General features: G+C 37.6%; 2 protein-coding genes, 1 long non-coding RNA gene and 1 other non-coding gene across 5 annotated transcripts; 2 read left to right on the plus strand and 2 right to left on the minus strand.

The window, feature by feature from the left end:
- Positions 1-3,469, minus strand: LOC117133959. The gene is made up of 2 exons (XR_004458036.1): positions 417-3,469; positions 1-206 (listed from the first exon to the last, which is right to left on the minus strand). It is a non-coding gene; the product is annotated as an uncharacterized LOC117133959 (long non-coding RNA).
- Positions 3,470-3,750: 281 nt separating this feature from the next.
- Positions 3,751-6,262, plus strand: LOC103869596 (uncharacterized PKHD-type hydroxylase At1g22950). 2 transcript variants are annotated; one of them, XM_033291192.1, is made up of 10 exons: positions 3,751-3,870; positions 3,959-4,261; positions 4,478-4,525; positions 4,622-4,798; positions 4,889-5,039; positions 5,150-5,236; positions 5,317-5,441; positions 5,526-5,644; positions 5,754-5,865; positions 5,945-6,262. In XM_033291192.1, the coding sequence occupies exons 2-10, from the start codon at positions 3,986-3,988 to the stop codon at positions 5,978-5,980; spliced, it is 1,131 nt and encodes a 376-aa protein (XP_033147083.1). In that variant the 5' UTR covers positions 3,751-3,870; positions 3,959-3,985; the 3' UTR covers positions 5,981-6,262. The 2 variants fall into 2 exon arrangements, with proteins under 2 accessions (XP_033147083.1, XP_009145921.1); XM_009147673.3 differs by having other exon boundaries at positions 3,755-4,261.
- A 795-nt stretch (positions 6,263-7,057) lies between these two features.
- Positions 7,058-8,987, minus strand: LOC103869597 (T-complex protein 1 subunit delta). Its single transcript, XM_009147676.3, has one exon. It carries the CDS (start codon positions 8,878-8,880, stop codon positions 7,279-7,281), a length of 1,602 nt encoding a protein of 533 aa, XP_009145924.2. The 5' UTR covers positions 8,881-8,987; the 3' UTR covers positions 7,058-7,278.
- A 6,752-nt stretch (positions 8,988-15,739) lies between these two features.
- LOC117134544 lies at positions 15,740-15,846 on the plus strand. The gene has a single exon (XR_004458728.1). It is a non-coding gene; the product is annotated as a small nucleolar RNA R71 (small nucleolar RNA).
- Positions 15,847-22,319: the final 6,473 nt, after the last annotated feature.

Here is a 22,319-nt window from a genome sequence, read left to right on the forward strand (position 1 = left end):
TGAAGGAAGCAATAAACCTTTTGAAAATAGAATTACCTGTATTTCTTCCTGGGATACAATCATATTATGTCCTAAGCCAAGAATATTATTTTTTACAGACCATGTGATGCATGTGGCAGCTTTTACAATTGTAAACTTATCTTTGATAAGTCTTTGTTTCTTCGTCGGCTAAAGGCTTCCCATTCAGTCCGATATGATTGCCAGACCTGCCCAAGATTAGGAAATAAACATTGGGATTTAGACATCTGACACAGAATATCAAATTTAGATTGTAATATGGACTTGTGTTCAAAAAAAAAAAGATTGTAATATGGACCTACTGATTATTTAGTAATCTATCTATCACTAAATGAAAAGAGATATGAAAGGACAATTAGTGAAGAAAATATGTTTAGGCCAAGTCTGGCAATAGTTACCTTGATAACTTGCAAACTTCCTCCGCTTGATAGATTGCTAGAAAATAATTAGGCAGCTTGAGATAAGCACATCTACTGTACATAGCACAATCATAGTTGACAACAGCTTGTGACCAACACATAATCCGACCTGCATGATAAATGAAAAACTGACTTAGAAAAATTAGAACTTCTATTCTCTGTTGACACATTGGGTTTTGAATGGGGTTTCTCTTATGGTTTACCTTTATTCATTGGAAGCTCATTCCTATTTCAGCAAAGTAGAGCCATCGTTAAAAGTCTTCCATGTCTCGCATTCAGTGAAGATCTTGTAACTAAGATAAAGAACTAAGGTTACAATTCACAGCAACCAAAAATATTAAAACCAAGAAAAGATTGTATTTGTTTCCTTACTTTTACACAGTGTTTCAGTGACAGAGAAAGCTTTTCGATGCCGAACGTGTAAAGATCATTAAAGCTCATGCAAATATGCTGCCAGCTAAGTCCTTTCCAATTGAGTGTCTTGAGAGTTGAAACCCTTGCTTATGCAGTTCAATTTAATTGTAGCATCCATAGTACTTACAGTTTTCAACTGGGGGAAGAAAAAACAATGATGTTGAATGATCTTAGTCCAGCTAAAGAAAGAAACCATGATAATATCAATGAGAGAAGGTAAGAGATTGAGTCACCAACCAAAATTATCGAAATCCTTCTAGATCAATGTTTCTTGATTTCTCACACTGCACTGCTTTCTTGGCTTCTTCTGTATATGTGCAAGTGTGAAATTAGTTTGTGGTCATTGTAAGATGCTAAAGACCCATAAACTCTTGGAAACCTTGCCGTCTGCAGTCTTCATGTTGGCAAATCACCTTCATGTTACTTAAGGTAAAAGTTGTTTAACCTACTTGAAAAAGTTAGGTGAGAGTAGTATGGTAAATGATAAATTTTTTTGTTTCTATTTACAGTTAAATGCAAAAAGTTAGGTCCAATCGCAAACCTGAATTCCTTTGAAGACACCACAAAAGCACATACCGCAAGATCGTATGACTCCTTTAAGCCCTCTAACCCTTGCCTCTGTCATCTACCATGTTGACATACACATCAGCTATATATAATTTTTTTCTGTCACACGAAGGGAAACAAAATCAGAAAGCCACCATTTACCTTTGCGCCTCGAAGAGAGTTCACAGTTAGTCCCTCAAGTATTCTAAAATCCGGAAGTTCTTTCACAGCAGGGATATTGAAGACTACGTTATACACAGCGATTTGAGAATTAATATTAGATGTTTATTTTTATTTAAATGAAATGCAAGACATATGCATTATAAATCAAACACGGAGATAAACATATACCACCGATACACACTTTTTTCTGCGACTTGTGAAAATAGTATAGTGTCAGGTTAATCAGTAAAAGATCATACCTGCTTGTTTAAGAACTGCAGTTCAAAGCCAATACGGAGCCTCCTGTTTCTTGACTCCCATAAGTGAAATAAACTAAAGTGTAACTCTGAGTCGGAGAGGCCTAGTGTGATGGAGTTGAAAAATAGAACTGCCCGAGACTTGCCAAGAGATTTTTCCGACTGACTTTGCTTTTACCGGAAGAAGTTTTGTGGATGTTGTTGAATGAGCTTGGAGGTCGATCGGAAAAGGTTTTTATATAGGAGGAGAGACATAGGGAGTCAGAACGGTGAAACACATAGACGGTAGGGTTTCTAGACTTTGAGACGGCGAAGAGGAAGTGTAAAAGTCGAAGAGATCGTGAAAATTGGGCCACATCAAATCACTAAGAGCCCATATTATTTTGCATGATTATATTGTTGATAACATGGTAGATGAGTGCATTTTAATTGGACGATTAAAAAATCTGACAAGGCACTCTCTCCATCGAGAATATCTTCCTTTTATTATTGTTAGATTTTTAATCATTATATATTTAATCACATGTCACAATATTAGAAAGAAAATTAGTATCAAATAATCTTTTGCAATTATCTTTTGCAATATCCAAAAACCCTACCCCACCCCTCAACTCTAAATCCTAAGTTTAGATTAGTTAACCCTAAGGGCAATTTCCCAAAAAATAAAACTGCTATCAAATAATTATTTTTAGCTATTAATAAATAATTTTAAAATTACTATTTTGACAATTCATATCAAAACTAATTTACACTTCTTTTGTTAATTAAATACTTTTTAGTATCATGTTCAGCATTAAATACTCTCTTAAAAATATTATCAAATAAATTTGTACAATTCTCTTTTGGTTAGGACTTAAAAATATGATACAATTTTTTTTTGTTTAGGAATTTTTTTTTATAAAAAGGAAAACAACTATCAAATATTCTTTTACAGTTTTTTTAAGATTTTAGAAAAGGAAATCAATATTACAAAATCTTTTATAATTATATTTTGTCTAGGATTTAGAAAAATAAATTTCTATCAAATAATTATTTCCAGTTAATATTAACTGTTGTTTAAAGTTGCATTTTCAAAATTCGTTTTTATTATCTTATTATATATAAATTTAATCATTATATATTTAATCACATGTCACAATATTAGAAAGAAAATTAGTATCAAATAATCGTTTGCAATTATCTTTTGATTAGGATTCTGAAAAAGGAAAATTACTATTAAATAATATTTTAATTACTTTTTAATAAAATTAGTTTTTGTTAATATCTTAGTATATATATTTTTAATTATGAGATAGATTAACACATGTCACAATCTTAAAATATATAATTGCCATGTGTCGTGATCATGTTAATTAGCAACTTTGAAGAACTAAACTTTATATAATAAGATAGTTCAAGGATGAGCCTCCTATAGACGAGGCCAAATTTATTTTGAAAGACAATAATATGGTATGAGAAAGCTAAGCATACAAATTATTGAAATATTGGATATATACTTAAGTTTATCAAGTATAAAGTAACATTTTAGAACCGATAACTCGATTAGTATCTGATACCAAAACTATTTCGGGTTCAACCAGATCTATTCGTGAAACAAAGGAGACTAAACCCAAACCGAATCCGATCCACACTTAATATCCGAATGAGATTAAAATTCATGAAACCGAAAACCTAAAACCTGAATGAACTTAGAACCAAAATTCGGTTGAGATCCCGATTTTCCAGTCCAAAACTGTCTAGAAGACATACAAATCCCTAATTTATCTTGATTTTTTTTTGTCCCATCTTAACTAAAACTGTCTAGTTTCACGTCCAGTAAAAATGTACCGGAAATTTGAGTAACCGGATTGTAATTATATTATGGGCCTTAAAATGGGCCGAACAATCATTAAACTCTCTTAAAAGCGTGGGAAGGGAAGTTACGAGCGTAGTTAAAAGAGAAGAAAAAATAGGTAATAAAAAAATCATCAAACATTGCAGAGAGAACCCTAACTTCAACGGGAACCCAAAAACCAGAGAGATCTCACCAGATCGACCAAAATCCAAAAACAAAGGTCAAATCAAATCAGATTCTCTTCTAGATTCTGGGGTTTCGCTTTTGGAATGTAAACTTTCTTACTTTACTTTTAACGCGTCAAGCAGACAGGCGAGGTGGTCAGCAGGAGAGTAATGGTGGACGGTAACGGAACTAGCGGAGGCAACTCTCACCAGATTGTTTCTGCGGCGGCGAGGGCTACGGTTTCGTGCCGTAAGCTGAGGATAAACCCTAACAACGAGGTTAGGCCAGATAATTACGAGGATCTGCAGCTCGATTTCCCTAATCCGGTTTATAAGAACCTGGAGAAGTACTTGCCTCCGGACATGCTGGTTTCGAACAGGGAAGAGAGAGTTAGGTTCATGACTGACATTATGCTCAGTCACCTTCCTAGTGGAGAGCGTTCCAAGGTAAAGTTCAAAGCTTTGACCTTTTTTGTCTGAATTTGAGGATGGGTATCGTTTTGGAGCTGACCCACATGGCTTCTTTGATGATTAGTGTGTTAGTTTCTCGTAGCTTTATTACATCACATTGTTGATTCAAACTGGTTAGATGATGATGATGATATAAAGACTTTTCATGTCGATTATGGTTTAACAAAGTGGGTTCTTTTTTCTTTTCCCCAGGCTCAGAAGCACAGTGACTATAGGAGTAAGATAGTATCAAACTATCAGGTGTGAATCCCCTTCCTTGATCTTTACTGTGTGCTTTATCTGGCTGAACAAATCATCAGCGAGTAGTTTGAAATGTTTTTTTCTTGTCACCTGCAGCCACTTCACAGGGAGCTGTATAATCTAGTTCCCAGACTATGTTTCGTTCCCTCTTTCCTAAAGGCGATTAATGAGAACACAGAGGATAGCTTCAGAAGCATCATATCTGAAGCGTCTCCTGGTGTTTTTGTCTTTGACATGCTCCTACCTAGCTTCTGCGAGATGATGCTAGCCGAGGTAATCTGCAATGCATCCTTCTTTTTTCTAAATTTCTCTGTACCCTTTTATGCTATTTTGTTAATGTGCTACTACTGTTTGACGATGCAGATAGACAATTTTGAGAAATGGGTAGCTGAGACAAAATTCAAAATCATGAGACCAAACACAATGAATAAATACGGTGCTGTGCTTGACGACTTTGGCCTTGATACCATGCTTGACAAACTCATGGAGTGTTTCATACGTCCCATTTCAAAAGGTAATATATAACAGTAAACTGAAATCCATTACGTAGACTATATTTAAGAAGTTTATTAGCTATGTTACTGTTCTGGGCTAAAAAGCTACTTACTCTCTTTTGTTTTGCAGTATTCTTTAATGATGTTGGTGGAGCATCTCTGGACTCTCACCATGGGTTTGTTGTTGAATATGGAAAAGATAGGGATGTTGATTTAGGTGAGACCTCTCCTACAGAATTTTTCAAATATCCTTATTAAATTCAGTGGAATATAAGCAGTTCTTATAAAAATTTGCAGGCTTTCATGTGGATGATTCAGAAGTAACTCTGAACGTTTGTTTGGGTAACCAATTCGTGGGAGGGGAGTTATTTTTCCGAGGCACACGGTGTGAGAAACATGTTAACACAGCTACAAAGTCAGATGTATGTTACTCTTTTTTTGAGTTGCTTTCTTCTCGTATAACTGTCTGATGGCTAATTGAAACAACTGTTTTCTTACGAAAGCAGGAGATATTTGATTATTGTCATGTACCGGGGCAAGCTGTTCTTCACCGTGGACGCCACCGCCATGGTGCAAGAGCCACAACATCTGGACACAGGGTCAACATGCTTCTATGGTGCCGAAGGTATGTATACAAATCGAAAAACTTGCCTCTTGATTGATCTGACATGGAACTTCTTTAGGATAGTCACTTGTTTTCTTATCAAACTTTTCCTTCTTGTTGTTCCACTCAGCTCTTCGTTTAGAGAACTTAAAAGACTTCAGAAGGACTTCTCCAGCTGGTGTGGAGAGTGCTCTTGTGAAAAGCGAGAGGAGAAAGCACGGACGTTTGATGCTATAAGAAAGGTAAAGCATTTGATTGATCAAAGCATATAGCTGTCTCTTGTAAGGTAGCTAATTCATTTGCTCTTTATTGCTATTGCAGAAATATGTAAAAGCAGTGCGTGCACCTCAGGCTTGAAGAATCAGCTAGTAAGATAAAATAAGCAATAACTTAGATTGGATGACTTTAGAACTTGGGAACAAGCCTTGTTAGTATTGCTCATTTTTTAAGGTGGCTTAAAACTTGAGCCTTTGTAGAAAATCATTTAAGGTAAATGGCTTTCGGTTTTGTCTTTTCTGGACTCTTTTGGTAACTATGTACATGAAATCTAGTCTCAAATTCACCTCTTCGACAACGAGTTGTATCGTCTACTGATGCTTTTTTATGAACCTTTTAAAGAATTACTGTTCTCTGGTTTTATTTGGTGCTGCTGCTCGTTACTAGTAAGTGATGGCTAGAGCCTTTGAGCTCTATTGAATAGAGGAAAGTATTAGGGAGATATTGCACGTTGCTCTAAATAATGGAAGAGAGAGAGAAATATTTGAATGTGTTATGTATCTGTCTAATTAGTTCATTGCAAGACAAATCAAATTTGGTTGTGAAACGTGTACCAGCAACTCTAGTAGTTGACTTTAAGCTATTTCAGTGAATCCTTGTGAACATTCGTCTTTTATATACTCGTACATTCATATATGATCGTACCGATTTGATTGAACTTTCTATCGTGATGTTTGAAGATGAACACACCATTCATGTTTGAAGAGTAATTCTGAATCTGCAGTGTAGAAGTTTACACTATTGCAAACACGAGGCAAAAACTCTGTACAAACACACAAGAACTTGGCCAAAGGCCCAAAACACAGGATCAATACAAAGGATATTCTAGTTGTTTACTTTCGAGTTGTAATCAAAATTGGGTTGCAATTAATTTATGAATAGATGAAAAGAAGATTCATTTGAATCAAGTACGACGCAAGTAGTAATTTATATCCTGATTGGGTCTGGTAGTTGACAGACAAACGAGCTGGAGAAACTAATGGTCATTCAACTGTTTTGTAGTAAGCTTCTATACAACGAGTCTTAAATTTGTGACCCAGTCTACGATACCACTTGGGCTGTTTTTTTTTGTCCCATAATCAACTATTTGAGTCACAGCAATTCAAGTTCTGATTCTACTTCTACAGTTTGCACTATGACCAAATCATAATCAACATATGAAACAAAAAGAGAAACCCTGATATTAGGTCACTAGAAAGAAACAAAGTAGCACTAAACCACAAAGATGACCACTTAGCTGCAATAGCACATGGTGAAAGCAAAGAGGGTCTAAGTTCAACCATTGCAGCAACAACCAAAAGAAAAGACCAAAACACCAAGAAACAAAGCTTTAGATAGAGAGAGCAAGAGAAGTGTACTGATGAGCGTTTTGAGTGAAACTACCGCACAGTAACGATGTCATCAATCTTCAAAATCATCCTTACGCATTCAGTCGCGAGAGTGATGGCGCTGGTGCTCACAAGCAGAGGCTGCACCACGTTTTCCTCCAAGATATTAGTGATCTGCCCTTTCCTCACATTGATCCCAGAGTTGATCTCCCCTTGAGCATGCTTGTTCCTGAGCTCAGTCACAATGGCAATAGGATTCAAACCTGCATTCTCAGCCAGCGTGTAAGGAATAACCTCGAGAGCTTCAGCGAAAGACTTCACACAGTAACCTTCCATCCCATGGAGCACCTTAGCCCAAGCACCTAGCTGCCTCGAGAGCTCAATCTCCGGCGCACCACCTCCTGCAATCAAAAACCTCTTGCTTACCAGACACCTGACAACACACAACGCATCGTGCAAACTCCTCTCAGCTTCATCAAGAACAAGCTGGTTAGATCCACGGACAAGAACAGAGGTGGTTCTCCCCATGTCTTTAATCCCAGTGATCTTCAAAATCTTCCCATCTCCAAGCGAGGCTTCTTCAACAAGATCAGCATAACCAAGCTTCTCAGCTCTAAAATGCTCAATGTTAGCAATCGGCAAGCAGTTCAACGTCTTCGTCACGAACTCAATCTCATCCCTCTCCACATCCTTAATCACCATGATCTTAGCCTTAGCCAAATAATGAAGCGACAAATCAGTCACAGCATCCCTCAAAATACTCTTCTGAATCAGCAACACATTGCACCCAGTGCCCTTGATCTTCTTAATCATCCCCAAGATGTAGTTCCTCTCTTCCTTCAAGATCCTATCCATCTGAGTGTAATCAGAGACAACAATACTCTGCTCAATATCAGTCTTGGGAGGCGAGATCTGGAACTGAATCACAGCGATCTTAGCGTTCTCCATCCTCGTGGGCCCACCAGCAGCGTGGCTCACCTTCTTGCCAAACACCAAACCGTTAACAGTGTGCGTATCGTCAACAGTCCCACCAAGCTTCTTAACAATCTTGATATCACGCAGATCAACAATCTCCGGCTTCTCCGGATCTATAACTGATAGAACCGCATCTACAGCTAACGGAGCGAGCAGAGTCGAGTACTGACTAACAACCTTACTGTTCAGCGACGTGCTCGCCGATTTAACTAACGAATCTCGATCCGTTAGCTCCACGGGGACAGCCATGGCGGTCAAGATATCAACGGACTTCGCGCAAGACTTGTGAAGCGCGTCCGAGATCACGGTAGGGTGGATCCCGGAGCCTAGAAGAGTTTGGCACACTCTGAGCAAGGCTCCGGCGAGTACGACGACCGTCGTGGTCCCGTCTCCGGCGGCTGAGTCCTGCGATTTGGAAAGCTCCACCATCATCTTCGCCGCCGGCTGGAGAACGTCCATCTTGTTGAGGATCGTGGCTCCGTCGTTGGTGATGATGACCTCGCCGCTAGCCGTGGAGATCATCTTGTCCATCCCCTTGGGGCCGAGGCTCGTGCGGACGGCGTCGGCGACGGCGCGGCCGGCGTTGATGTTGGCGGAGCGGATGTCTTCTTTACGTTTGTTGTCGACGAAGGATTCGGCCTTGGATGCGCGAGGTCTCGATGCCGTTACCGCCGCCATTGTAGAGTACAGAGGAGAAGCTCGAGATTTGATTTGATCTCAAAGGGAAAATGAGTTAGATCAGTTTGTTACAGTGGAAAGAGACGCTCTAGGGTTTACGGTGCTCTTTGGTTGGACGAACTAATATCTTCCTGATATAAATGGGCCTGTTAGCCATAAAGGCCCATTATATATCTCCGGTTTTCTAAGTTAATTCCAATTGTTTAGAGATAACCGAACAAATAAAAGTAAACCGGAGCGAAGTCCGGTTTAACTGCTTGTTAAATCTCGGCCATCGTTTTTTAACTCCCGTTTACCAGACAGGGAAGGGTTTGTGGTCGGAGAATTTGCAGAGTCCCACATGTTGATGTCAACTCTTGGGTTAGAATAAAGAAGAAGGCCGAGACACTTCTTTCGCTTATCTCCTGACAGCTTCCGAAGACCCTTATCACGACGTCTCGCAGCGAATGGTGACGGTTGCTGTTTTCTAGCATGAGATTCCACCTAGTGCTTACTTTTGTGTACCGTTTACTTGTGGTTCACAGTCCGCTTGTGAGATGAATCAATGGAATTTAAGGTTCTCTGCGTTTCTCATATCGAAGCATGAGCAAGAGATTGTGTCTGAGAATTCAGATGGTTTTCATAAAATCTCAGGAACTGCATCAAGAATGGGACTGTATAGGTATATCTTTTGTTAAGGTCCTGCAGTGAAGTGAGAAATCTCCTTTTGATTCTGAGGTTTTTGTTTGTTCTCCTATGGTCTATTGTTTTTTTTGCAGCCGTCAGTATGATAAAGCTGTTGTCTTCTTTCACTTGGATTCAAAAAGGCGGTTTTGCCTTTAAGCATAGAAAGGGAAGTAGATGCTTATCTTGAGGCTTTTCTCGATGAAAGAGAAGGACGGGTATCAACCGATACCTGAAACAGTGAAACCTCTAGAAATGAATATTCGGCTACTGGTAATAGCTAGCCACTATCCGTTGCCAGAAAATATATTAGACCAAACAAAGAGTGTCCAACTGAAGAGTATGCAACAGAACTGGTTGGCTGGTTGGTTGCTCTAAAGCTTTAATCTTCTATTGGCTGTAATGCATTAGTGTGTCTCACTCTCACTTTCTTTCGTTCTTGCAGGTACCTTAGCTTTCTTTTCTTTTTGATCTTCCATTACATTCTCATGTTTAGTTTGCTGAGAAAAAAAAGATCATTCTTCTTTGTTGGAACCACCGTAAACACTGGTGATGTTGTCTCTGTTAGCGGGAAAGGGAGACTCAAGGTAAGACTGTAAGAAGTGAGTTTAGTTAGTGTTTGGTTTCAAAAACGTTAATGTTTTGAGTTAATTGGTGTTTTAATGCACAGATTGGAGAGATCAACGAGACGAAAAAAGGGAAATATGCAGTTGAAATCGAATCAATTGCTCCAATACTCCTCTCTTTTAAAAAAAAATGTCAGATACTCCTCATCTATAATTCATTTCATTTTCATTTATTTTTAATTCGAAATCTGATAAAAAATCTAATATACCCAATATGAATCTACTTATTTACACAACATGCCACTAAACTGATGATAGGAGTTTTCAAGGTTCCTAATCAAATGTTGTAGTATAAAGGATGTCAAACCAGTTCTAAGTGATTATAATGCAAATAGAATGCAAGACCTTGCTTAATCTAAGTGCTACCAGTTCTTGAGATGATTTTAAACTAGATTTCTACCTAAAATGCAATAAAGGACAAAGCTTTCTTTCTTATAAGATGGGAGAACTCATGGGTTATGGGAATTGATCTTGGGTGATCAAGATTCAACCTAAAGGTGTCAACTTTCAACCAATTTATATCTACCTTAGACCTAGACACAATCCTAAGCAAACTCTATCCCTAGATGAATGCTCATTTACCTAGATAACTCAAGCATCAAATTCCTTTGGTTGAATGTTATCTAAGTAATCATTAATCTCAAGTCTACTAGCCATCTTAACACCTTTAACAACAAATCCCTTTGGTAAAGAATGTTAAAAGCTTAGGAGAGTTGGTTCAGGCATTTCATCAAACACCTTCCGGGTATGAAATGCCTAGAGCTCAACTTTAGAGAGGTCAACTCTAAAGTTGCATTAAAAGCACTGTACTAGCAAGGAACAAGATTGATCTATACCTAAACACCTTAGATTTAGCTTAATCACCCTTAATCTCCCTAACCCATGAATCCAAAGATGACTACTCACTAATTGTCATGATAGACCCAAGAATCAATGATGATTTGGTGTTAATCATGATTAGTGATCAATATAATCTAAGAAATCACACTCAAAGTTCTTTGTGATTAGATAGAAAATAAGATAAGATCCTAACTTTAGGATTACAAGAGTATTTATATGTCTTTGGAAAACCTAATGGTTTCCATTAAAAAGTCTAAAAAGCCCTTTTAGAACATTAAAATTCGACTAAGATAAAGAATGCTCGGAGCGGGTGCATGACCTCGCTCCCGTAGGTCGCTCCAAAGATCACCTCCACTTCTTCAAATTGCGCGCGGGGTCATGACCTCGCTGCACCAGGTCGCTCCACATCTGGAAAGTTGTCGACGACATGTTGAGCTCGGAGCGGGTGCACTACCCCGGTGCAAGAGGTCGCTCTAGTACAGAGCGAGTGTCATACCTCGCTCCCGTGGGTCGCTCTACACTTCACTCATCCAGAGCGGGTGCATGACCTCGCTCCAGTAGGTCGCTCCAGCTCCTCTACTCGCCCAATGATCATTTTCTACTTCTTTTTTGAATCACAATGCTCCCAAACATCTCCAATCACTCCATAGCACTCTCCAACATCTAATAAGGACAATGCATGCAACATAGACTCTAAAGATGCTTAATTCCTAATCTATATGATCAAAATGTACAAGATATGAAGGCTAAAAACATGTAAACATGCAAGATATCAACTCCCCCAAACTTGTCCTTTACTTGTCCTCAAGTAAACTTTTCAAAACACAAGAAGGAGATATTTTAAATTGGGAGATTATAACCAAAAGAAACACTTTCTAGCCTTCAATATGACATCCCAAAGAAAACATAGCAAATAGCATGAGCAACTCCCTTATTATACTCTAGCTTCTCTAGGCCTATCCATACTCTTATGCCTCTACTCAAGTTGCAATACTCATCAACTAACAAGTTCCTTAGCCAACTCTCACATTTATTAAAACACACGCACACAAGGTGAATTCTTGCAAATGGGCACATGATCTCAATCATTTGGCTTGGTGAGTGAAAATGGTCTAATGTGAAGCGAGGGTTTTCAAATGCATCTTTTATGGTGACTAACACTCAAGAATAAGAGCAAGAACATTATGCAAAATTTATCTAAGAAAAGGAGCAATTCATGCATACAATGACTTGTTCTCATCATTCTACCCCTTTCCTAAATGATTTCAAGCTCTACCCTTCTTCTTTTCATCATCCCAAAACCCAAAGATACACTCACTTTCATCTTTCACCCAATGAACACATTCTCATTTTTTTATTTTAGCCAACTAGAGATTCTTTTTTTTTATTCACTCAGCTCTTTTTTTTTCTTTTTCTTTTCATGTTTTTTTTTCTTTTATTCTATTGGGGATTCTATTTATAAAAACAAGAGCTTTTTTTTTTTTTTTTATCCCTAGTGGCTTTCTTTCTTTTTGTCACTCTTTTTGGTTCATTTCTTTTCACTTTCACTCACATCCCAATCCCAAGATCAAAAGAATTTAAGCTCACAAACCCAACAACCATCCTAGAGGCTAGCCTAAATGAGGTCCTAATGCTAGCTAAAGATGAGAACAACTCATTGTCGCTCCTAATACTCTCAAAATTTTGCACATGACATGCTATCAATAAAAGGCCTCACTCAAGCAATTAATGTTGGTTTCAAAGAATGGTGAGGGTTAATGGGTATGGAAGTGCCATTTGGGTTAACAAAGATTGGTACAAAGAGAGAAAGATAACCCAAATGTGTATAATATCCATGATCAAGTATGCAAATGCCCATATGCAAGAGAGATTAAGTTCATTAAGCCCTAGTTCATTTGGAGTTGGTTTCAAGAACAATGCCAATCATCAAGCAAACAACATGTTTCAAGAAGAGTTTTCAAGGCTCGAAGCTTACAAGCTTTTTCAAGAGATGCTTAAGCTACTTGATATGTTTAGCTAGGATGTCAAATTGAGTTCTAGACATGTGTTCTTTACAAGGTTTCTCCCAATGCATGAATGCAATCTAAATGCTTCTAGACTCAATCCTAAAGATGCAAATGGATCAAGTGAAACTACATGAAGATTTTAAAAAAAAATCAAATTTTTATGAATTTTCTATGCAAATAAGTATTCACAATGCAATGCATGAGACTCATGGCAAGTAAACAAAACAGAAAATGATGTGAGATAGTAGACTCTCCCCCAAACTTACTTCACACAGTCTCTTATGTGAGAATAAGCTCAAAGAAGAGATCTAAGGGAAAGAGATAAACATGAAAACTAAAAATTTACAAGGGTGGAATGCACTTACTTGAAGTTGGCTGTCATAAGAGAAGGGAAATGAGGAGGGAGGACTTGTTATCACCTTGGAATTTTTGACATGACCTTTGGGAATTTTTGAGAATTCCCCCAAACTTGTCCCTAAGCTTATTCAAACACACTAAAGCAAGAAAAAGATATATAAAGATATATACAAAGGATACCATGGGACTTCCTCCCAAGTGAGCTTGTTTTAAGTCTCTAGCTTGACTTTTCTTCCAATTGGCTAGTGAAGAGGAGGATCTTTCCCACCTTCAAGAGTGATTGTGAGAACTTGAGAGAGAAGCTCTTGAAGCTTGATTGGATCACTTTGGAACTGAGGAGTGATGATGGCCCTTGCACTTGAGAATGGCTTAGACCTCCCCTTGCACTTGATTTTGTACTCAATGGCCCCATCCTTAAGCTTCATTGGGTGGAGAGTGAGAGTGTGAAGAGTCTTATCAAGAGGTGGAGGATGAGGTTCTTTGACAATCTTCTTCTTGTCATGAGCAACCTTTGTATTTCTACTCACCTCCTCTTTTGTAACACTTTCCAAGTGCTCATCACACAACTCTTTAGAAGACTCTCCAGCAAGACCTTCTTTCTTAATATCAACCCCTTCAGCCTTGGTCTTCTCAATGGAAGATGCTCCACAAGTAATTGTTCCACAATACTCAGCATTCATCTTTGGGGATTGTAGTGGATAGGAGACAGCTTTGTTCACATTTAGGAGTGTGACCTTTTTATTGGCAAAGTCTATGCAAGCTCCCACTGTTGTAAGGAATGGAGTGCCAAGGATCAATGGGACTCTCTTCTCAGTTGCCATCTTCAGAACAGTGAGGTCTATAGGAATGGTGCATGCTCCAATCTTCAAAGGGAAGTCCTTGATGAGACCAATAGGAGTTGTAGAAGAGGAATCCCCAAACTGTAGGGAAGATGTGTTTGGCTCCATGCTCTCAATCCCTAGGCTCTTCATCATCTCCATTGAGATCACATTTACACTTGCACCAGAATCAACAAGAGCATCATCAAAAGTGAACTTACCAAGGTTGCAAGGCAAGGTGAACATCCCTTGAGACTCAATTTTAGGGAGAAACTTTGGAGGGATTGGTGGATCAATCTTCATAATGGAGATGTCCAAAAGCTCAGCCACTTCAGCTTGGTGGTCTAGAATGTCGTTTATGAGTATCATCTGGACATGAGCTTCACGCATACCCGAGATTTCTGGAAGCCTGACGCCAACATCAGTAAGATCTTTCCTGAACTTGGAGAGCACCTTCTTTTGAGCTTTGGTGAGAACTCTTTGGGGGAAAGGGAGTTGATCATAGGGTGAAAGCTCAACCTTAGTTGTTTCTTCTAGCTTAACCTTTTTTAGCTTGTTGTCAGCTCTCTTCTCAACTTGTTTTTCAGCCTTGTGCTCAGCTCTTTGCAGATTCGTTGCTTCAACCTTGATGGCAGCGTCCATCACGATCTGTGCTTCAGCTGTGGCTACAACAAATCTCTCAACTTCCCCAAACTCAGTTCCAAATACCAGCCGTTCAATCTCATCCTCCTCTTCTTTCTCATGATCACTCAGCTCAATCTCTGGAGAAGTAGTAGAGAAGACAACATTGCAAGACTCCTTAAGGTTGTTTTCTGGTCTTCCTGGTAGAGATCCCATTGGCTGCTTGGAGGATGAAGGCATAGAAGCAACTTGACTCTCCAAAGCCTTGAGATGAGAGGCAAGTTGCATATACTTGTTGTTGAGGTCAGAATAGTTCCCATCAATCTTTGCATGGATGTTCTTGAACTCATAAATCATGGTCTTCTCATTTCTGGCCTGAAATTCCAAGAGTTGTTTGAACATAGAATCCACACTTGAATCTGGAGCTTGAGCTTGAGAAGAGCTTCCTTGAGTCTGAGGAGACTGGTTGGCTTGGTAACCTCCTTGCTGATTGTTGTAAAGTGGTCTTTGCTGGTAGTTGTTTTGGTACTGAAAGTTGGGCTCTTTCTTGTACCATGTGCCATTAGCATTGATGAAGCACAGCTCCTCTTGGCCTTTTAAACCATCAACCTCATTGATCACTGGAGGTGCCTCTTGTTTCTGGTCACCAACAAAGTTCATCTTCTCCTGCTTAGTCTTTTCTGCAAGAAGTAGATCCAACTTGGCTTGAAGAGACTTCAGCTCTTTCTTTGTCTGCTGATCATCACTTCTGTTGATCCTATCATGCTCCTCACTGTAGACTGAGTCACTCTTTGCCATGTTCTCTACCAGTTCCTCTGCTTCTTCCTCAGTTCTTCCCAAGAAGAAACCATTGCTGGCAGTATCAAGTCTGTTTCTGCATTGTGGTAGAGCTCCTCTATAGAAGGTGCTCAACAAACTCTCCTTGCTGAAACCATGATGAGGGCATTGAGACCAATAGCCCTTGAACCTCTCCCATGCTTCACTGAAGCTCTCTAGACCTTTCTGTTGAAACCCAGAGATTTCGTTCCTGATTTTAGCTGTCCTTGAAGTAGAGAAGAACTTGTCTAGGAAAGCTCTCTTGCACTCATCCCAAGTAGTGACAGTGTCACTTGGAAGAGTCTTCTCCCATTGGTGTGCCTTGTCTCCCAAAGAGAAAGGGAATAGCTTCAGCTTGAAAGCGTCTTCAGAAACACCATTTATCTTGGACAAGCCACAATACTTATCAAACTTGTACAAGTGATCAAAAGGGTCTTCAGCAGCAAGACCATGATACTTGTTGTTCTCTATAGTGTTGAGCAGTCCTGACTTGATCTCAAAGTTGTTGTTCTCCACAGCTGGTGCTCTGATTCCCAACCTATGACCATGAATGTGAGGTTGATCATAGGCTCCAATGGCACGAGCTTGGCGCAATGGATGTTGTGGCTGGCGCTGTGGTCTAAAAGGATCAGCTCTTGGATCAATGCCTCCTTGGGCATCACCATTCTGAGGCAGATTCTCCATATCAAACCCCAACCTTTGCAAGTGAGCCTGTTGCTCTACTTCTCTTCTTTGTCTTGCAATTTCCGTCTCAAGTGCTCTAATGTCTTCAACTCTTGGAACTAGGTTTGTTGGACCTCTGCTCCTTGTGTTCATACACCTGAAATGCAAAGAGAGAAGAACAAAGAGAAGCAATAACACAATTAAATAAAAATTGACTTAGTCTCAAGCAAATGACTAAATCTCAATGTCACAATCAACTTAGAATTTGGCAACGGCGCCAATTTGATGATAGGAGTTTTCAAGGCTCCTAATCAAATGTTGTAGTATAAAGGATGTCAAACCAGTTCTAAGTGATTATGATGCAAAGAGAATGCAAGACCTTGCTTAATCTAAGTGCTACCAGTTCTTGAGATGATTTTAAACTAGATTTCTACCTAAAATGCAATAAAGGACAAAGCTTTCTTTCTTATAAGATGGGAGAACTCATGGGTTATGGGAATTGATCTTGGGTGATCAAGATTCAACCTAAAGGTGTCAACTTTCAACCAATTTATATCTACCTTAGACCTAGACACAATCCTAAGCAAACTCTATCCCTAGATGAATGCTCATTTACCTAGATAACTCAAGCATCAAATTCCTTTGGTTGAATGTTATCTAAGTAATCATTAATCTCAAGTCTACTAGCCATCTTAACACCTTTAACAACAAATCCCTTTGGTAAAGAATGTTAAAAGCTTAGGAGAGTTGGTTCAGGCATTTCATCATACACCTTCCGGGTATGAAATGCCTAGAGCTCAACTTTAGAGAGGTCAACTCTAAAGTTGCATTAAAAGCACTCTACTAGCAAGGAACAAGATTGATCTATACCTAAACACCTTAGATTTAGCTTAATCACCCTTAATCTCCCTAACCCATGAATCCAAAGATGACTACTCACTAATTGTCATGATAGACCCAAGAATCAATGATGATTTGGTGTTAATCATGATTAGTGATCAATATAATCTAAGAAATCACACTCAAAGTTCTTTGTGATTAGATAGAAAATAAGATAAGATCCTAACTTTAGGATTACAAGAGTATTTATATGTCTTTGGAAAACCTAATGGTTTCCATTAAAAAGTCTAAAAAGCCCTTTTAGAACATTAAAATTCGACTAAGATAAAGAATGCTCGGAGCGGGTGCATGACCTCGCTCCCGTAGGTCGCTCCAAAGATCACCTCCACTTCTTCAAATTGCGCGCGGGGTCATGACCTCGCTGCACCAGGTCGCTCCACATCTGGAAAGTTGTCGACGACATGTTGAGCTCGGAGCGGGTGCACTACCCCGGTGCAAGAGGTCGCTCTAGTACAGAGCGAGTGTCATACCTCGCTCCCGTGGGTCGCTCTACACTTCACTCATCCAGAGCGGGTGCATGACCTCGCTCCAGTAGGTCGCTCCAGCTCCTCTACTCGCCCAATGATCCTTTTCTACTTCTTTTTTGAATCACAATGCTCCCAAACATCTCCAATCACTCCATAGCACTCTCCAACATCTAATAAGGACAATGCATGCAACATAGACTCTAAAGATGCTTAATTCCTAACCTATATGATCAAAATGTACAAGATATGAAGGCTAAAAACATGTAAACATGCAAGATATCATAAACCTAATTTTATCTCTTATCTCTACAGATTTAGATTTCATTTACATTCTTCATCTTTTTTTTCTCTTCTCGTTTTCTCTCTTCTCTTTCATTCTTCGATCCAAACTTTTTTGTCTTTAGTTTTCTTTCTTCTTCGGGTGTTCTGCTTTTCCTTTTGTTCTTCTTCGAATCTCTTCTTCTTTGAATTCATTCTTATTCGAATCTTATATGTTTCTCCTCTTTTTTGATTTATTGTTCTTTGTTTGCAATTTTAGGATTCTTCTTCGAATCTCATATGTTTTCCTCTTTCTTCTCTCTCTGTCTCTCTCTTTCTCTCTCTCTCTCGCCCTACAGATCTGGCTTGCTGCAAGAATATATGAGAAATGTGAAAGTAAAACTTCAACCCAGAAACAAAGTTTTACCAAATTATACAATCGTTAAAGTACAACTTTGTAAAACTGTAGAACCTTGGTTAAACTAGGTTCAAAGTATTACAAAGTTGTACTTCGACAATGGTACAACTTAGTAAAACTTTGTACTAGCTTTATCAACTCATGCAATCGTTGGTAAAACTGTATAACTAGGTTATAATTTTACCAAGTTGTACCTTGACAAATGTACAACTTGGTAAATCTAAAACCTAGTTATACCATCTTTAAGGTATAACTTGGTAAAACTATGACATATTTATACCAAGTTTGTACTTCGGCAGTGGTGTAACTTAGTTCAACTTGGTTTTTAGTTTTACTAAAATTCAAATTTTGAATTTGATATCCAAAATTCAAAATTTAAATTTTCAATTGAGGAGGGAAAACGTAAGAACAAAATTAGAAATATCTTATTTCACTGAGAATAGAGAGTATGCCAAATTTCGTAAGAGTATGCTAGATCATTTTTTGCCTCATTAAAAGCATCTGAGCATTTCTCTCGTTGAAATCATCAGATATCTGTAGAATGAAGCTGTAACAAGTTATCAAAGGCTCTTTAGTTCTTCTTCTACTTCTCATAAACTGATATTTACTTTTTTATTTGTTTGTTGACATTTTGTAGAATCATAGTAAAGTTCAAAGGAATAAAATTAATCTTCAACTATCCTCCATACGAAATACCAATCAACTTTTAGTTGCGTATAATTTATGATAAACGTACAAGAATAAATTTCTTCCCAATAAGGTTGAGAAATGATACAGAAAAGAGTCAATTTATACAATAGCTAATTATATTCTAAAGAGCAGTATGCAATAAGATGAGCAATAATTCATACACCATAGGATAAACCAACCAAAATGCAAGAAAATTCTAACACAGCTGAAAAGTACATAAAGACATTACTGTTGCTATATAATTTATGATAAACGTACAAGAATAAATTTCTTCCGAATAAGGTTGAGAAATGATACAGAAAAGAGTCGAGAAATCAATTTATACAATAGTTAATTATATTCTAAAGAGCAATATGCAATAAGATGAGCAATAATTCATACACTATAGGATAAACCAACCAAAATGCAAGAAAATTCTAACACAGCTGAAAAGTACATAAAGACATTATTGTTTATGTACATAACATCAAAATTCAAATCATCTTAGTTTAGACAGACAACAACTAAGTTTATTTTTCGTTAACGATTACAGCTGAATCTTATCTACAATAGCATGACTCTCAAATGAATTTAGTTTACCAATCACATTATGCCATTCCTTAGATGATCACATAACACATCCGAGTCTTATTATTTTAGTATGTAATAGTAATTCAGTGTGATAATTTGCCGGACAACAAACAGAAAATTGGATGATTTTGTACATAAACTAGAGTCAATAATTTCCAGAAAAGAATATATGACATCACATTTAGTCGACCTAAAGAGAAGAGAAGAGAAGACCAGAGTACCTATTTCAAATGTTTACAACTACTAGACTTAACATACAACTACTTTCTTGAATTTGACATCAATCATAGAAACTTAAGAAGCTTCATCGGCTCTGTACGACTAAGAGATCACAGGATAGACACACGTATATAACAGAGAATTCTCGATCACTGTTATAGTAAAAACTCAATTCAACATGTAATCATCAGCATATGATGAAGAATCCCATAAATTGTGAAAATTAAATGATGTCTACTTTTTTTGACAAGACTCAGAAACCAAGGCACAGACACAAATACCATAACATGGAAAATTTTCAAGTCTAACATATACAATTTAAAGAATCTCACATAATAATCATCAGCGTAGAGATGTCATTTCACATATTTAAAATGATCACCCAGGGTAAGGAGCATTAAAGAAAACATAACATTCAAGATGCAAACTTATAGTAGATGCAAGCACCAAACTAAAGAAAATACTATAAGTTGATCTACGACTCCAAGATATCCATCTATCTTACAAGATGAGAAACCTTATAGCTCATACAAGCACCAAACTTACGAGAATACTAACACTGTACATGTTTAGAACAATCATTTAGGGTTAGGATGAGTATTGACACAAAAACGGAAACATTTGAAATTCAATGAAACCACAATATGCATGAGTCTCTCACCTATTTTGATCTACAAGATACATCCATTTCAACAAATTATAAATCTTATAATACATGCAATAGAGATTACACAAAAACAGAAACATTCGAAATTCACTGAAATTCTGCAGGAGGCTCTCACTTACTACAAGATACATCCATTTCAAAAAATTAGAGACCTTATAATGCATATAAGCACGAAACTATAAAGAGTTTTATTAACACTATTTTTAGAATGATCAGTGAAGCTTATGAGTATAAAACAAAACAGAAACCTTCGAAATTTAAGAAAACTACCACCACAATATGGAGGAGTCTCTCGCCTACTTTTGATCTATAAGAGCTCGAAGATACATTCATTTGAAAAAATTAAGAGAACTTATATAATACATGCAATAGAGAATTACAAACACTGTAAACACAAAAAGAAATACTCCAAAATCAAAGTAGAAAATCTACCTGTTCATCAATGGATATGTTAGCAATTAATTTTCTAGAATCTCACGGATGCTAGCTAAACCAATGACAGAAATATTGACTAGTCAGCTTAAATGGAGCATAGAGATTCATTTCCAGTTTCTTTAGTTTATGTATCACTTAACTTTGTAAATTTTCATTAAGTAAAAAATTCCAATTTACAAGAGCAAAGTCAAGAAAAGCATATACCTGAGAAAAGCCTTTGCCTCAATGAGGATATGAGCAGTTTTTGAAGCAGAAACCTGAACAGATGAAACTAATCATTACTTCATGTTTGTGACTCCTTCTTGTCATTTTCATAATTTTACCAAATAAATTACAAACAAGTTTGAAATGCACATACCTGTCAAAGAAATCTGCTACACTTGAAATCAATCTTCTATGAGTCTCTAACAATTTGAAGAAGCACATACATACCTGCAAAATTCAGAATTAATCAGTCTATGCTTCACTTAAATGCCTCATTCTTACCTTGTGAGTGGTAAAGTAATGAATGTGTTATACATTCATAGTCTGATCAATTTTTTTTCTTATCTAACAAGTCGAATCTTTGTCTAAAGACTATTTTAATTCATTATATAGTCTTAGATAACACTATTTGAGAAATTTTTCAAGGCTCGGATAGTAAAGTACCAAATCAGTTTTCAGTCCATTGTCTCTGTCTTAAGACTTCATTTAGGCCGTTCCGTTGGTAGTTTTCCCCTTCCATCAAGCCAAAAACGAACTCAAATTTGGCTCAGTCTTTGTCTTAAGACTTAGTTTAAGCCATTGGTAGTTTTCCCCTTCCATCAAGCCAAAAACGAAACTCAATTTTGGCTCACAGTCTCTGTCTTAAGACTTGGTTTAAGCCATTGGTAGTTTTCCTCATCCAACAAGCCAAAAACCGACATGTAGTCGTTGTCTAAATACTTTGCCAAGGCTTGTGGTGAAGTAAGGAGTCTGTTTTTGATTCATATAACCTGTCTTAAACTCTTTTTCAGCTTTTGGTCCTTCTCTGTCTAGCTGTTATTAAGCCTTATGACTATTGTTTTGGTTCATAGTCTCTGCTTAAGTCGTGTTTACCGTACAACAACTCAAACAACCATTGTCTTTGTCTAAGACTTTTCTAAGCCGCATGTATTTTTTTCCATCTAACATGTAGTAGGTTTGTTCCAAACAATTCATACTCTTCATCTTGAAAACTTTTCATAAGCTGTGTGTAGCAAGAAACTCAATTTTTGGTCTATACTCTCTGTCTTAAGACTTGGTTTAAGCTGTTGGTAGTTTTTCCCCACAATCAAGTCAAAACCAACTCAATGTTTGTTTCATACTCTCTGTCTTAAGACTTGGATTAAACCATCTGTCTGTTTTCATACTCTGTGTTTGTTTCATATCATATGTCTTAAACTCT

The sequence above is a fragment of the Brassica rapa genome, chromosome A05 (assembly GCF_000309985.2).
Source record: "Brassica rapa cultivar Chiifu-401-42 chromosome A05, CAAS_Brap_v3.01, whole genome shotgun sequence".
In the NCBI taxonomy this organism is placed as follows: domain Eukaryota; kingdom Viridiplantae; phylum Streptophyta; class Magnoliopsida; order Brassicales; family Brassicaceae; genus Brassica; species Brassica rapa.